The following is a 16,945-nucleotide window of genomic DNA, read 5'->3' as shown; positions in this document are numbered from 1 at the left end:
CTGCACCAACCACAATCCCACCCAGGCCCTATTCCCGTAACCCCACATATTTACCCTGCTAATCCTCCTGACATTAGGGGCAATTTAGCACGGCCAATCCAACCTAACCTGCACATCTTTGGACTGTGGGAGGAAACCGGAGCACCCGGAGGAAATCCACACAAGCACGGGGAGAATGTGCAGACTCCGCGCAGACAGTGACCCGAGGCCAGAATTGAACCCGGGTCCCTGGCAGCTGTGAGGCAGCAGTGCTAACCACTGTGCCACCATGCCGCCCCCCCTTCCTGTGGCTTTACAAGCTAAATGGTACGAAACATCACGGTTTTTGCACGAGCTTCCTTGTCTAATTCCTTCTGGGTTTTTCCGTTGGACAGTTGAGATGAATGAGGGAGGTGAAAATGGTGTGGACGGAGGAGAGAGGAAGATGTTGGAGGCAGTTTCTAGTTGCTTAGATCTAGGATCTGATTTGGAACGCAGTAACATGCTTGCTAAAAAAGAAGCATGGATTTATGTTTGCGTGGAACTTCTTAAATTTAAATTTTTTTCTTTCACTGCATTCTTAAAGCTGCAAAGCCAATGTGTCGCATGGACCCGAATCTATCTCCTTGCTTGCTCCAACAACCAAATACAAATTGAATCCAATCCATGGTCCCCACAAGAGAGACGTACAAAATCCAAGCTGACCAGATAAGGCATGGCACCCCACCTTGTGCTTGACCTGACACTTGATCTTGGCCAAAAGGGGTGGCACGGTGGCACAGTGGTTAGCGCTGCTGCCTCACAGCGCCAGGGACCCGGGTTCGATTCCCGGCTTGGGTCACTGTCTGTGTGGAGTCTGCACATTCTCCCCCGTGTCTGCGTGGGTTTCCTCCGGGTGCTCCGGTTTCCTCCCACAATCCGAAAGACGTGCTGGTTAGGTGGATTGGCCATGTTAAATTCTCTCTCGGTGTACCCGAACAGGCGCCGGAGTGTGGAGACTAAGGGATTTTCACGGTAACTTCATTGCAGTGTTAATGCAAACCTACTTGTGACCCTGATAAATAAACTTAAAGGGCGAGGCGATGTGATGTTATCCGGATTTTTAACAATACAGCCAGCAAAAATTACCTTTTGAAGTGTGGTCACTTATAGACCTACAGCCAGCCAATTTGCATACAAACTACAATGAGACCACAGTGGTTAGCACTGCTGCCTCACAGCACCAGGGACCCGGGTTCGATTCCCGGCTTGGTCACTGTCTGTGTGGAATGTGCACATTCTCCCCATGTCTGCGTGGGTTTCCTCCGGGTGCTCCGGTTTCCTCCCACAGTCCGAAAGATGTGTTGGTTAGGGTGCATTGGCCATGCTGAATTCTCCCTCAGTGTTACCCGAACAGGCGCCGGGGTGTGGCGACTAGGGGATTTTCACAGTAACTTGATTACAGTGCGAATGTAAACCTGCTTGTGACACTAATCAGTAAACTTTTTAAACTTTATGATTCTATTTAATAGTGTCGGTGGATAAGAAATGTTTTCCAGAGCATTAGCAAGCCTGCCCTGCTCCTCCTCAGTGCGGGAAAAGCATTTGCTTCAACTGAGCAGACAGCCACAGGTCCTCCTTTTAACATCTCATCCAAGTAACCCAGGAACCGCTCCCTGTGAGCGGCAGCAGTAATGTAAATTGTTACTGTGTCCACTGGACATTGAGCAGAATACCTCGAGCGGGGAGGCGAGGAGGAGGGGGAGGGGAGAATGACCATTGGAGCGGAGCTGACATGTATGGAACCTTGCCTAATATGTTCCATTGAAGGATCCGTTCTCACTCTGAAGCTGCATATTTCTAGGAGCTGTACCTTAAAACTAGCCTGATTTGAACGTGAATCGTTTCAGCTGTTCTGGAAGAGGCCGTATCATAAGAAAGGAGTTGATCATCGAGTCCCTACAGTGCAGAAGGAGGCCATTCAGCCCATCGAGTCTGCGTCCACCACAATCCCACCCAGGCCCTATCCCCATAACCCCATGCATTTACCCTAGAAAAACCCCCTGACATTAAGGGACTATTTAGCATGGCCAATCCACCTAACCAGCACGTCTTTCGGACTGTGGGAGGAAACCGGAGCACCCGGAGGAAATCCACGCAGACTCGAGCCGGGAATTGAACCCGGGTCCCTGAAGCTGTGAGGCAGCAGTGCCAACCCGCTATGCCACCGTAAACTGTTCAATCTCTCTTCATACGACAAACCCCCCCCTCAGCTGTGGAATCAATCGAGTGAACCTCCTCTGAACTGCCTCCAGCTAACCAGCTCGCGGATGTTGTCAGCGTTTTGTGCCATCTCAGCAGACTACGTAACAGAGCTGGTGTGATTTGTTTTTTATATATGTGTGTATAAAGCGCTCTCGAGACATTCTAACATGCAGGCTGTTTCTCTTAACGCTGATGTCGTCACCTTTTATTTACGTGGGGAAATAAAGGGAACGCTGACCGATGCATTCCCAACACGTTCACACCTCTGGTGTTGCAGCCGGGGATGCGTTGGGCTCCCTCTGAATCCTGTGCAGTGCTTTGCTGCATTCACCCTGCTGACCCACATCTCCCTTCTGTTTTCCAGCTGCCGAAAAGGCCCGAAATACGTTCTCTGAAGCCGAGAAATCGCTGAAGGAGGTGGAGAGTTTGATTGGGTAACGTATCTCAAAAACATACTTCCCAAAAATAGATCGGTATTCGAGGCAAGGTGTGCCCCGAAAAGTATCATAGAATCCCTACAGTGTGGAAGGAGGCCATTCACCCCATCGAGACTGCACCGACACCAGTCCCACCCAGGTCCTATCCCCGCTTAGCTACCCCTGCTAATCCTTCTTAACCTGTCACATCCCGGGACACTAAGGGGTCAATTTAGCATGGCCAATCAACCTAACCCACACATCTTTCGGACTGTGGGAGGAAACCGCAGCACCCGGAGGAGACCCACGCAGACACGGGGAGAACGTGCAAACTCCACACAGACAGTCACCCAAGCTGGGAATCGAACCCGGCTCCCTGGCGCTGTGAGGCTGCAGTGCTAACCACTGTGACACCGTGCCGCCCGGGATCCCTGCAGTGCAGAAAGGGGCCATTCGGCCCATCGAGTCTACACCGAACACAATCCCACCCAGGCCCGATCCCCATATATTTACCCTGGCTAGTCCCCCTGACGCTAAGGGGCAATTTAGCATAGCCAATCAACCTAACCCACACACCTTTGGACTGTGGGAGGAAACCGGAGCACCCGGAGGAAACCCACACAGACATTGGGAGAACCTGCAGACTCCGCACAGTCAGTGACCCGAGCTGAGAATTGAACCCGGTTCCCTGGCGCTGTGAGGCAGCAGTGCTAACCACTGTGCTTCCAGGTGAGAGAATCTCTCCTTGGGAAGCCACAACCTGAAAGTCCTTAAAAACTTGGTTTGTTTCTTCCACAATTGGCCGCTCTACTCATTAGCGTGCAGGACTCGCACAGGACTTGGAGGATAATATATCGCTGCACTCCTGTTTTCTTAAGGACTAATTGATGGGTTGGGGATGAGATCAGGAAAGATGACCCACAATAGAAGTTGAAGGACAGCATCAAGGTAAAGTCGCCAAAGTCCCAGAAGACCATGGACTCCTCTTCCCCCTTTTTAGAGAGAAAGAGAGAGAACTGGCTGGTGGTGATTTAACCTGAGGATCACCACCGCTCACGTGAGGGGCAAGGTTGAGAAGGCGAGGCCTTCATGAATAGCGTACAAGACCATAAGATATAGGAGCAGAATTAGGCCATTCGGCCCATTGAGTCTGCTCCGCCATTCAATCATGGCTGATAAGTTTCTCAACCCCATTCTCCCGCCTTTTCACCGTAACCTTGGATCCCCTTTCCGATCAAGAACCTACCAATCTCTGTCTTAAATACACTCAGTGACCCGGCCTCCACAGCCTTCTGTGGCAAAGAGTTCCACAAATTCACCACTCTCTGGCTGAAGAAATTCCTCCTCATCTCGGTTCTAAAGGGCCATCGGATCCCAGTCTCTCCGACTAATGGAAACATCTTCCCCACGCCCACTCTATCCAGGCCTTTCAGTATTCTGTAAGCTTCAATGAGACCCCCCCCTCATCCTTCTAAACTCCATCGAGTACAGACCCAGAGTCCTCAGACACCAGTCTTTCATTTCCGGGATCATTTTTGTGAACCTCCTCTGGACCCTCTCCAAGGCCAGCACATCCTTCCTTAGATACGGGGCCCAAAACTGCTCAGAATACTCCAAATGTGGTCTGATCAGAACCTGATAAAGCCTCAGCAGTACATCCCTGCTTCTGTATTCTAGTCCTCTCGAAATGAGTGCTAACATTGCATTTGTCTTCCTAACTACCAACTCAACCTGCAAGTGAACAATCCTGAACAAGTCACTTTATGCTTTCGATTTCTGAACTCGCTCCCCAATTCCCGATAAGGGAATTGAACCCACGCTGTTGCTGTCGCTCTGCATCACAAACCAGCTGTCCAGCCAACTGAGCTAAACTCCCCACCAACATAAAGGATGAGCATTACAAGTCTACTATATTCACTGCTCCCGATGTGGTCTCCTCTACATTGGCAAGACTAAATGCAGACTGGGTGACCGCTTTGTGCAACACCTTTCCCTCAATCCACAAGCATGACCCAGACCTTCCTGTTACTTCCAATTTTCACCTTGTCCACGTGTCTGTCCTTGGCCTGCTGCAATGTTCCAGTGAAGCCCAAAGCAAACTGGAGCTACAGCATCTCATCTTCCGACTAGGCATGTTGCAGCCCTTTGGACTCAACACTGAGTTCAACAACTTTAGACTGTGACCTTTCTCCTCTGTCTTAGAATCATAGAAGCAGAGAAACATAGAAGATAGGAGCAGGGAGGAGGCCATTCGGCCCTTCGAGCCTGCGACGCCATTCATCACAATCATGGCTGATCGTCCAACTCAATAGCCTAATTAAGAAGGCGTATAGTGTGCTGGCCGTTATCAATCGAGGGATTGAGTTTAGGAGTCCGGGGATAATGATGCAGCTATATAAGACCCTCGTCAGACCCCACTTGGAGTACTGTGCTCAGTTCTGGTCGCCTCACTATAGGAAGGATGTGGAAAAGATTGAAAGGGTGCAGAGGAGATTTACAAGGATGTTGCCTGGATTGAGTGGCATGCCTTATGAGGATAGGCTGAGGGAGCTCGGTCTTTTCTCCTTGGAGAGACGAAGGATGAGAGGAGACCCAATAGAGGTGTACAAGATGTTGAGAGGCATAGATCGGGTGGACTCTCAGAGGCTTTTTCCCAGGGTGGAAATGTCTGCTATGAGAGGACACAGGTTTAAGGTGCTGGGGGTGTAGGTACAGGGGAGATGTTAAGGGTAAGTTTTTCACAGAGGGTGGTGGGCGAGTGGAATCGGCTGCCGTCAGGGGTGGTGGAGGCGAACTTAATAGGGTCTTTTAAGAGACTCCTGGATGAGTACATGGAGAGTTATAGCTCGGTCTAGAAGGTAGGGATGTGTTCGGCACAACTTGTGGGCCGAAGGGCCTGTTTGTGCTGTAGTTTTTCTATGTTTCTATGTTTCTAATCCTGCTTTCTCCCCATTACCTTTGATCCCATTCACCCCAAGTGCTATATCCAGCCACCTCTCAATGTTTTGGCATCAACTACTTCCTGTGGTAATGAATTCCACAGGCTCACCACTCCTTGGGTGAAGAAACGTCTCCTCACCTCCATCCTAAATGGTCTATCCTGCATCCTCAGACTGTGTCCCCTGATTCTGGACTCCCCCACCATCGGGAACATTTTTCTTGCATCTACCCTGTCTAGTCCTGTTAGAATTTTATAAGTCTCTTTGAGATCCTGTCTTCATTCGTCTGAACTCCAGCGAAAACCTAACCTAGTCAATCTCTCCTCAGACATCAGTCCCGCCATCCCCGGAATCAGCCTAGTAAGAATAAAGTAGAATCCCGACAGTGCAGAAGGAGACCTTTCGGCCCATCAAGTCTGCACTAACAATAATTCCACCTCGGCCCAATCCCGACATATTTACCCCGCTAATCCCTTTAACCTATGCATCCTGGGACACTAAAGGGCAATTTAGCGTGGCCAATGCACCTAACCCACACATCTTAACCTCCTTTGTTTTTCAAATGTCCCATACAATTTTTGGCTCCAGGAAAAACCCCCGCTTCCCACATAGGACTATCTGCCTCTTACGGTCATGGAGATATACAGCATGGAAACAGGCCCTTCGGCCCAACTTGTCCATGCTGACCAGGTTTCCTAAACTGAACTAGTCCCATTTGCCTGTGTTTGGCCTATATCCCTCTAAACCTTTCCCTATCCATGTACCTGTCCAAATGTCTTTTAAATGTTGTAATTGTACCCGCCTCTACCACCTCCTCTGGCAGCTCATTCCATATCCGCACCACCCTCTGTGTGAAAAAGTTGCTCCTCTGATCTCTTTTAAATCTTTCCCCCCTCACCTTAAACCTTTATTCTTCACTTTGCTCCATGTTTGTTGCAATCAAAGTTCAAGTTTTTAAGTTCATTTATTAGTGTCACAAGTCGGCTTACATTAACACTGCGATGCAGTTACTGTGAAAATCCCCGAGTGGCCACACTCCGGCGCCTGTTCGGGTACACTGAGGGAGAATTTAGCACGTCTTTTGGACTGTGGAAGGAAACCGGAGCACCCAGCGGAAACCCACGCAGACACGGGGAGGATGTGTAGGCTCCGCACAGACAGTCACTCAAGCTGGGAATCGAACCCGGGTCCCTGACGCTGTGAGGGAGCTGTGCTAACCACTGGGCCACATCTGTCCCAGCTACAGTATAATATACAACACATCTTTCCACCCTTCTAGTTCTGATGAAGAGTCATGTGGACCCGGAAGTGTTAACTCTGTTTTCTCTCCCCACTGATGCTGCCAGACCCACTGAGTATTTTTTCCAGTGCGCTGTGTTCCTGTTTCCGATTCCAGCATCGGCAGCATTCTGCATCCTTGACGTTACAATCTATTTGTGCTGTAACTAACTGAGGGTATTTGGCATGATGTGTCATCAAAGAACTGGATGAGAGAGATACTTAATGTTAAATGGGGCGGCACGATGCCACAGTGGTTAGCACTGTTGCCTCACAGCGCCAGGGACCCGGGTTCGATTCCAGCCTTGGGTGACTGTGCGGAGTTTACAGGTGCTCTCCTGCATCTGCGTGGGTTTCCTCCCACACTCCGAAGATGGGCAGGGATAGGTTGATTGGCCATGCTAAATTGCCATCGAGCGTCAGGGGGATTAGCAGGGTAAATATCTGACGTTTTGGGGATAGGGCCTGGGTGGGGTTGTTGTTGGTGCACACTCGAATGGCCTCCTCCTGCGCTATAGTGATTCCATGAAAACCCAGCCAGATATGAACACGCAGCAATGTTCTTGTGTTCATGTTCTTATCAAAGCCAGATATGAACATTCCATGAACAACCAGCAATGTTCTTGTGACTTCTGTTTGCTTTGCGTCCAGTGGCTGTACCATGCGATTTGCGATTGCCTGTAGCATAAGTAAAGTTTGTTTATTGGTCACAAGTAAGGCTTGCGTTAACACTGCAATGAAGTTACTGTGAAGTTCCCCTAGTCACCACACTCCGGCGCCTGTTTGCGTCAATGCACCCTAACCAGCATGCCTTTTGGACTGTGGGAGGAAACCGGAGCACCCGGAGGAAACCCACTCAGACACGGGGGAGAACGTGTGCGAACTCCACACAGACAGTGACCCGAGGCTGGGGAATCGAACCCAGGTCCCTGGGCGCTGTGAGGCAGCAGTGCTAACCCACTGTGCCGCCCCATGCACACAATTGAAGGGAAATTGGACACTCCGTTATCAGGAGATGCAGCATCTGAATGTCGGGAGTATTGCATCAGCCGCTGTCACCTTGGAACGCTGTTATTGTCAGTTGGTTGAATGCAGCCTTTTCTGTTGAAAGGGAAAATCCCCAGACCGGCACTTGTCCCTTTGTTTCCAAAAAGAGAATTGAGCGAAGCAATGCGCTTTTGTTTTCTCAACCTAACAATACATCGGTTAATCAGAATGTTATTCACAAGCCTTGCACTGAATATGGCTGTACATCATTTGTTTTGAGGCTAACTGGTTCAGAGCAATGGCAATTGGGCATGGTCAAGATATTATAATCTGCCGTCTGAAGTTGTCAACACAACATCAGACTGTTTCTGCTTTGCTAATTAATAAAGCTCAGTCCTATATCCTTGAGGATCTATGCTTTATGATGTGAATGTTACAGATTGTGCTATTTATTTGTTCATAGGATCCCTACAGTGCAGAAGGAGGCCATTCAGCCCATCGTGTCAGCACCGACCACAATCCCACCCAGGCCCTATCCCCGTAACTCCTTGCATTTACCCTAGCTAGTCCCCCTGACACTAGGGGGCAATTTAGCACGGCCAATCCACCTATCCTGCACATCCTTGGACTGTGGGAGGAAACCGGAGCACCCGGAGGAAACCCACACAGACACGGGGGAGAACGTGCAGACTCCGCACAGACAGTGACCCCAGCCGGGAATTGAACCCCGATCCCTGGCGTGATGAGGCAACAGTGCTAACCATTGTTCTGTGGCATGCTGGCACAGTGGTTAGCACTGCTGCCTCTCAGCGCCAGGGACCCGGGTTCGATTCTGGCCTCGGGTCACTGTCTGCGTGGAGTTTGCACGTTCTCCCCGTGTCTTCATGGGTTTCCTCCGGGTGCTCCGGTTTCCTTCCACAGTCCAAAAGACGTGCAGGTTAGGTGGATTGGCCGTGCTAAATGTGCAGGGTTAAGGGGATAGGGCGGGGGAGAGGGCCAGGGTAAGACACTCTGTCAGAGAGTTGGTGCAGACTCGATGGGCCGAATGGCCTCCTGCAATGTATAGGGGTTCTATGATAAAGCTACATGCTTTTGCAGATCTTCATTAGCATTAGAACCGATATTGCAGCAGCAGTGTCACAAATGCATGCAGAGGGAAACTTGCTTTGTTCCCACCTTCTGTGACCAAGGCCTACATGACTGATCTGGTAGTTAGCGACAAATAAAACTAGGTTTGTTTCTTTGCATCAGAACGATTTTGAAACCTAGTTTTGGCTTGCTCAGCACGACCTCGAGGAGCAACACCTTCCCTTCCAACTGGGATTCATTCCTGGAGGTGGGCATCGTTGGCTAGGTCAACATTTATTGCCCTCGAGAAGGTGGGTGGAGAGCTGTCTTTATGAACCACTGTGGTCCATGTGGTGTAGGTACACCCACAGTGCTGTTGGGGAGGGAGTTCCAGGATTTTGACCCAGTGACAGTGAAGGAACGGCTGATATATTTCCAAGTCAGGATGGTGGCTTTGAAGGAACCTCCAGGTGGTGGTGTTCCCAGGTATCTGCTGCCCTTGTCCTTCTAGACGGTAGTGGGCTAGAATTTGCTGTCCGAGGAGCCTTATTGAGTTCCCACAATGTATGGCTGGGACAACACACACTAGTGAACCAGCTGGGTTGTTACGACAATCGGCAATGGTTTCATGGTTATCATTAGACTTTTAATCCCAGATTTTTACTGAATTTAAATTTAACCAGGGTTCAAACCCGGGTCGCGTGAGCATTGCCCTGGGTCTCATGATTGCTAGTCCAGTGACGATGCCACTACCCTGCCACCGTCCCATATTGTCATTTACTCATAGAATTCCCTACAGTGCAGAAGGAGGCCGTTCAACCCATCGAGCCTGCACCGACAACAATCCCACCCAGGCCCTATTTCCATAACCCCACATATTTACCCTGCTAATCCCCCTGACACTAAGGGTCAATTTAGCATGGCCAATCCACCTAACCCGCACATCTTTGGACTGAGGGGGGAAAGCAGAGCACCTGGAGGAAACCCACGCGGACACGGGGAGAACATGCAGACTCCACACAGACAGTGGCCTGAGGCTGGAATCAAACCCGGGTCACTGGCGCTGTGAGGCAGCAGTGCTAACAACTGTGCCACCGTGCCGCCCCATCTTTCCTCTTGTCCACCCTATCACAGACCCTTTCCTTTTATTCTTCTCCACACTATTCCCCTCCCCTCTCACTTGCTACATTTTTAACTTCTTTCAGTCCTGGTAAAAGATCAGAAACCTGAAACGTTCACTCTGTTTCTCTCCTACACAGATGTTGGCAAACCTGCTGAATATTCCCAGCGCTTTGACTCTCTCAGTTTGAAATCTGGACTCATTGTTGAGGGGCTCCTTCACCTCCTTCCTTACTTTAAACCAACTTTGCCTGAATACTGCTACTTTTTTTTCCCCCTACGCTTTGACAATGTTCTATGCCAAACACCTTCGTCCTGGGATAATTAGCACTGCTGCCTCTCAGCGCCAGGGACCGGGGTTTGATTCCCAGCTTGGGTCACTGTCTGTGTGGAGTCTGCACGTTCTCCCCGTGTCTGCGTGGGTTTCCTCCGGGTGCTCCGGTTTCCTCCCACAGTCCGAAAGACGTGCTGGTTTAGGGTGTGTTGGTCATGCTAAATTCTCCCTCCGTGTACCCAAACAGGAGTGTGGCGACGAGGGGATTTTCACAGTAACTTCATTGCAGTGTGAATGTAAGCCTACACAAATAAATGTTAATGTAAGCCTATGACACAAATAAATAAAGGCGTGCTGGTTTAGGGTGCGTTGGTCATGCTAAATTCTCCCTCCGTGTGCCCGAACAGGAGTGTGGCGACTAGGGGATTTTCACAGTAACTTCGTTACAGTGTGAATGTAAACCTACATGTGACACTAATAAATAAACTTTCTTTTCAATAATGAAACCTTCATACCTCTCAAGACTTTAACTGGGAATAACTTGGCATGTGTACTCCTGGTGTGATTTTATTTTCTTGAATTGCTTTTATGTTCTGACCTTTGTACCTTTTGTTACCGCTGTTGTTCCCCCGCTCTTGTTGCCACATTGGAGAAGGTAGTCCAGGATGTGGCATTGTTGAGTGTTGGTCAGGGAGGCGATTGTTACGGAGGGCAGCAAACCCCAGGATTGTTTCTGTGACATTTCCAATGCATTGTCAGAGCTGGAGGCGAGTGGTTGCTTAAGAAGATTTCGCTGGACTGGAGAAATTTGCCGACTGTTTCTTCGTGGTTTGAGTTTTTTTGTGTGTGGTTTTCGCACTGTTCCTTTGAAAGGAAGCAAGTGTATTTGTTAGGGAGGGTGAGCGAGATTAGAGAGCAGAGTAGTGTGGATGGAGCAAAGGGTGTGCAGCATGTAAGTCATTGCACAGTGCCGAAACCTGTCATGGTGCTGTGCCGGGTAACATTTAGAAATAGGCATAGAAATCCCTACAGTGCAGAAGGAGGCCATTTGGCCCATCACGTCTGCACTAACACTCTGACAGAGCACTTTACCCAGGCCTAACCCCTGCCCTATCATTGTAACCCCACACATTTATCCTGCTATTCCCCCTAACCTGAATATCTTGGGACACTAAAGAGCAATTTAGCACGGCCAATCCACCTAACCTGCACATCTTTGGACTGTGGGAGGAAACCGGAGCACCTGGAGGAAACCCACACAGACACGAGGGGGAAGAACGTGCAGAACCCGCTAAGACAGTGCCCCAAGCCGGGAATCGAACCCGGGTCCCTGGCACCATGAGGCAGCATTGCTGACCACAGTGCCGCCCCATGACTTGAAGCTTATGAGGGTAAAATGTGGGAGAACAGGCAGGATCGTGTTGGAATACGCAAGAGATAAGAGATAATGAAAGCATGAAGGAAGGTTTCGTTTGCAGAGTTGGGCGATATTAAGGTGGTGTAAATAGGCGGTCTTAGTGAAGGTGCGAACATGTGTTCGGAAGCTGGTTTCCGGGGTCAAACCTGACACCAAGTTTGTGAACAGACTGCTTTAGTCTCGCACTGTTGCCATGGGGAGGGATGGAGTCAGTAGCTAAGGGAACGGAGTCAGGTGCCAGGATTAAAAGCATATAGTTTCAATCTTCCTAATATTTAATCGGAGGGAGATTCTGCTCATTCAGACCTGGGTGTCAGATACCACAGCCTGACATTTTGGACAGTGAAGGAGTGTAGAAAGGTAGTGTTGAGGGTGAGCTGGGAGATGTTAATGTACATCTGATAGATAAGTATCACTGTGCTTTCGGATGTTGTTGTCAAGGGACAGCGTGTAGATGAAGCATAGGAGGGAGCCAAAGAGAGATCCTTTGGGGATACAGGAGGTAATGGTGCAGGAGTGAGCAGAGAAACCATTGCACAAAAACATAGAAGCTAGTAGCATAGGAGGCCATTCGGCCCTTCGAGCTTGCTCCGCCATTCATCTTGATCATGACTGATCATCAAACTCAATATCCTGATTCCCCCCTGTATCCCTCGATCCCTTTAGCCCCAAGAGCTATATCTAATTTCTTCTTGAAATCACAGAACATTTTGACCTCAACTACATTCTGTGGTTAGTGAATTCCACACATTCACCACCCTCTGGGTGAAGAAATTTCTCCTCACCTCAGTCCGAAAAGGTTTCTTCCTTATCTTCAAACTATGGTAGCCATGATGTGGAGATGCCGGCGTTAGACTAGGGTGGGCCCAGTAAGAAGTCTCACAACACCAGGTTAAAGTCCCAACAGGTTTATTTGGAATCACGAGCTTTCGGAGCGCTGTCCCTTCGCCTGATCAAGGAGGCCAATCGGCTCATCGAGTCTGCACCGACCACAATCCCATCCAGGCCCTATCCCCATAACCACATGCATTTACCCGAGCTAGTCCCCCTGACTCGAAGGGACAATTTAGCACGGCCAATCCACCTAACCCGCAAATCTTTGGAGTGTGGGAGGAAACCGGAGCACCCGGAGGGAACGCACGCAGACACGGGGAGAATGTGCAAACTCCACACACACAGTGACCCAAGCCGGGAATTGAACCCGGGTCCCTGGCGCTGTGAGGCAGCAGTGCTAACCACTGGGCCACCGTGCCAACCCCACAAACTCCATATAAAATCCCCACAGCAACTCTCTTAGCTGCGTCCATTTACCCTTATTTTGGAGGTTCAGCCAATAACTATTGCTTGTCTTTCATGAGGCAATTAGCATAACAGTGTAGTTACCGTAGCAAGCATTTGCTGATACGTCAATGACATGGAGTCTGCTACCCACATCTGTTCAGTGCAGGACACAAGGGTCACAACCTGAGTAGCTTCATGGTTGCTCTGACACTGAAACCGAATGAAAATTTGTCGAGGGGTATTTAAAGTTAAACTGTTTTTCTTTCCAATAATGACAACAGCATTGTCTGACGGAATCAGTGATATTTCATAGAATCCCTACAGTGCAGAAGGAGGCCATTCATCCCATCGAGTCTGCACCGACCACAATCCCACCCAGCCCATAACCCCATGTGTTTACCCTAGTTAGTCCCCCTGACTCTAAGGGGGCAATTTAGCATGGCCAATCCACCTAACCTGCACATCTTTGGACTGTGGGAGGAAATCGGAGCACCCGGAGGACACCCACGCAGACACGGGGAGAATGTGCGAACTCCACAGGCAGTGACCCAAGCTGGGAATCGAACACGGGTCCCTGGTGTTGTGAGACAGCAGCGCTAACCCACTGTGCCGCCCAATTTCGCTGCATTGTAATAAGGTGCTCATTAATTGTTTTTAACATGAAAGACAGACTTTGTTTAATCGAGTGCTTAAATTTTTATTTTTATTTTCCTTGTTTTGATCTGTGTCCGTAGTGGGATAAGAAACTTGGATCCTGATTATTTTAACATAATTCCTTGAATGGTTCATTTAAACCCAGAAAGTGACGCCATTCGCTCCCGATGTTTTACAGGAACATAGAGAAGGAGCTTACGATTGATTTTGGAACTGATGGTGAATTTGCGTACATGTTCAACCAGTGCTACGAAATGACGACAAATGAGTGAGTGCTATCTTTATCACCTCTCCTCCCCTCACCCTTTTTTTGCTTTGATGTTTGCATGTTCACAGTAATACTTCCGAGCCCAAACAGATTATTATCCTGAGGACGTTAACTTCGACCAGATGGGAAAGGTAGGCCATGATGGTGCCCTGGCAACAGGAGGCGAATGGAAAGAGCTGTTTGTGGAGGATGAGTCTCTTTTTTTCATCAACAAAACATCACCAACAGCTTCAACTTGGATTTAAGTATCACCCTTTGACTGTACCAACTCATAAACAGTAGAGGAGCAAGGAGTATTAAGAGTATTGTTAGGCAGAGGGATCTGGGTGTACAGGTACACAGGTCACTGAAAGTGGCAACGCAGGTGGAGAAGGTAGTCAAGAAGGCATACGGCATACTTGCCTTTATCGGCCGGGGCACTGAGTTTAAAAATTGGCAAGTCATGTTGCAGCTTTATAGAACCTTAGTTAGGCCCCACTTGGAATATAGTGTTCAATTCTAGTCGCCACACTACCAGAAGGATGTGGAGGCTTTGGAGAGGGTACAGAAAAGATTTACCAGGATGTTGCCTGGTATGGAGGGCATTAGCTATGAGGAGAGGTTGGAGAAACTTGGTTTGTTCTCACTGAAACGACGGAGGTTGAGGGGTGACCTGATAGAAGTCTACAAGATTATGAGAGGCATGGACAGAGTGGATAGTCAGAAGCTTTTTCCCTGGTGGAAGAGTCAATTACTAGGGGGCAATAGGTTTAAGGTGCGAGGGGCAAGGTTTGAAGGAGATATACAGGACAAATTTTTTACACAGAGGGTGGTGGGTGCATGGAACTCGCTGCCGGGGGAAGTGGTAAAAGCAGATACGATAGTGAGTTTTAAGGGGCGTCTGGACAAATACATGAATAGGATGGGAATGGAGGGTGCAGGCTTGGAGGGCCATGGGCCTGTTCCTGTGCTATAATTTTCTTTGTTCTTTGAGGAGGCCATTCGGCCCCTCGAGCCTGCTGCATCATGCAGTAAGATCATGGCTGATCTGATGGTGGCCAGAACTCCCACTTTGCTGTTTCCTCTCTTTCCCCCCCTCCCGCCTATAAGCCTTCACTCCCTCGTCAATCAGAATTCTGTCTAACTCAGCCTTGAGTGCACTCAATGACTCAGCCCCCACTCCTCTCTGTGGAAGAGAATTCCAAACATGTGACAACCCTCCAGGGAGAGGAAATGTAGAGAACCATCGAATCCTGACAGTGTAGGAGGAGGCCATGCGGCCCATCGAGTCTGCACTGACTCTCTGACAGACAGGCCCTTCCCCCACCCTATCCCCACAACCCCACACATTTACCATGGAAAAACCACCTAACCTGCACATCTATGGACACTAAGGGGCAATTTAGCATGGCCAATCCACCTAACCTGCACATCCTTTGGACTGTGGGAGGAAACCGGAGCACCCGGAGGAAACCCACGCAGACACTGGGAGGATGTGCAGACTCCACACAGACAGTGACCCGAGGCCGGAATTGAACCCAGGTCCCTGGAGCTGTGAAGCAGCAGGGTTAGCTGCCTTGCCACCCTACGTCTTGTCTCTGTGTGCGCGCCCCCCCCTCCCCATTCTAGATTTCCCTATGACTGGTGGGGGGGGGAAGGGGAGGGGTGGAATATCCTCTCAGCATCTACCCCCCCCCCCCCCCCCCACCCCCTCAGTGCGTTTCAGTAAGGTCACCTTTAGCGTGCATTCTACGGCAGCGTTTGTGTGAGTGAAGCTGGATTCTTTTATGCGTTTGATTTGGTAATTTTCTGAAGCCCTGCACATTGGTTGCAGAGGCTGTCGCTGCCCCAGCCCACAGGTGATTTAACATGTCAGGGTGAGCAGCTGAGGGGCGAGTGTGTGGCTCTGTCTCCGCTGACTGCTCTCCGGGGCGTGACGAACACCCTGACGTTCAGGCAACTGCAGCCCGCAAGAAATAAAATCTCATTTTCAGACGAGGCTGCTGGTTTCGGTGAAAGGCAGACCAGGCGGGTAAAGAAACCCTGCGGGTTTTTTTATCCTGCTCCGGGTCTCTGTACGTTGTGCAGTGGTTGCAGTGTTAAAGGAATGGGGCGCACTGATGCTGGTGATTGGAAAGCAGAATCGGGCATCGGAAACGCATATAGTTGGGAGTAGGAATATCGGTCTGGTTCGGGAAGGTTGTACGCTTGTCAAGTTTGTGCTCTCTCTGTTTCGGATGCAGGTGTTTGGGAATTGGATGTTTGTGTGTTGTCTGCGCAGCTGAATCTATTTAAATGATGTTTCTTCCGCAGTGTTGTTTCAGCCAGTACAGCCAACCAAAGCTTCACACAGCAAATTCTTCAGCACAACAGCAGATAATTACTGTCAACCCTGCACCCCCCACCCCCACTGCGTGTCTCTCTCTCTCTCACCCTCTCTTCTCTCTTACTCTACCCTCTTTCTTGCTCCTCTCTGTCTGTCTCTCCACTCTCTCTCTCCCGTCACTCCCCCTTTTGGCCCCCCCCCCGTCACTCCCCGTCTTGCCCCCCCCCCCATCATTCCCCCTCTTGCCCCCCTCCCCCCCCCCATCATTCCCCCTCTTGGCCCCCCCCCCATCACTCCCCCTTTTGCCCCCCCCCCCGTCACTCCCCCTTTTGCCCCCCCCCCCGTCACTCCCCCTCTTGCCCCCCCCCCCCCCTCCATCACTCCCCCTCTTGGCCCCCCCCCCATCATTCCCCCTCTTGGCCCCCCCCCCCCGTCATTCCCCCTCTTGCCCCCCCCCCCCACTCCCCCCCCCCGTCATTCCCCCTCTTGGCCCCCCCCCCCCGTCATTCCCCCTCTTGCCCCCCCCCCCACTCCCCCCCCCCCCGTCATTCCCCCTCTTCCCCCCCCCCCCCCTTCCCCCCCCTCCCGTCATTCCCCCTCTTGGCCCCCCCCCCCCATCACTCCCCCTCTTGCCCCCCCCCCCCCACTCCCCCTCTTGGCCCCCCCGCCCCCCGTCATTCCCCCTCTTGGGCCTTCCCCCCCGTCACTCTCCCTCT

At 50.4% G+C, this 16,945-nt stretch overlaps 1 protein-coding gene across 1 annotated transcript in view; it reads left to right on the top strand.

The window, feature by feature from the left end:
- Window positions 1–268: 268 nt before the first annotated feature.
- LOC144487242 (glucosidase 2 subunit beta-like) overlaps window positions 269–16,945 on the top strand; it is a 34,181-nt gene continuing 17,504 nt past the window's right edge. The window contains exons 1-3 of the mRNA XM_078205324.1: window positions 269–476; window positions 2,588–2,657; window positions 13,835–13,924. Coding sequence (XP_078061450.1) covers window positions 269–476; window positions 2,588–2,657; window positions 13,835–13,924 — 368 coding nt within the window. The remainder of the gene's footprint in view (window positions 477–2,587; window positions 2,658–13,834; window positions 13,925–16,945) is intronic.

The sequence above is a fragment of the Mustelus asterias genome, unplaced genomic scaffold, assembly GCF_964213995.1.
Source record: "Mustelus asterias unplaced genomic scaffold, sMusAst1.hap1.1 HAP1_SCAFFOLD_663, whole genome shotgun sequence".
NCBI lineage: Eukaryota > Metazoa > Chordata > Chondrichthyes > Carcharhiniformes > Triakidae > Mustelus > Mustelus asterias.
The sequence above is the reverse complement of the archived record's forward strand: the minus strand, read 5'-3'. Positions and strand labels throughout refer to the sequence as shown.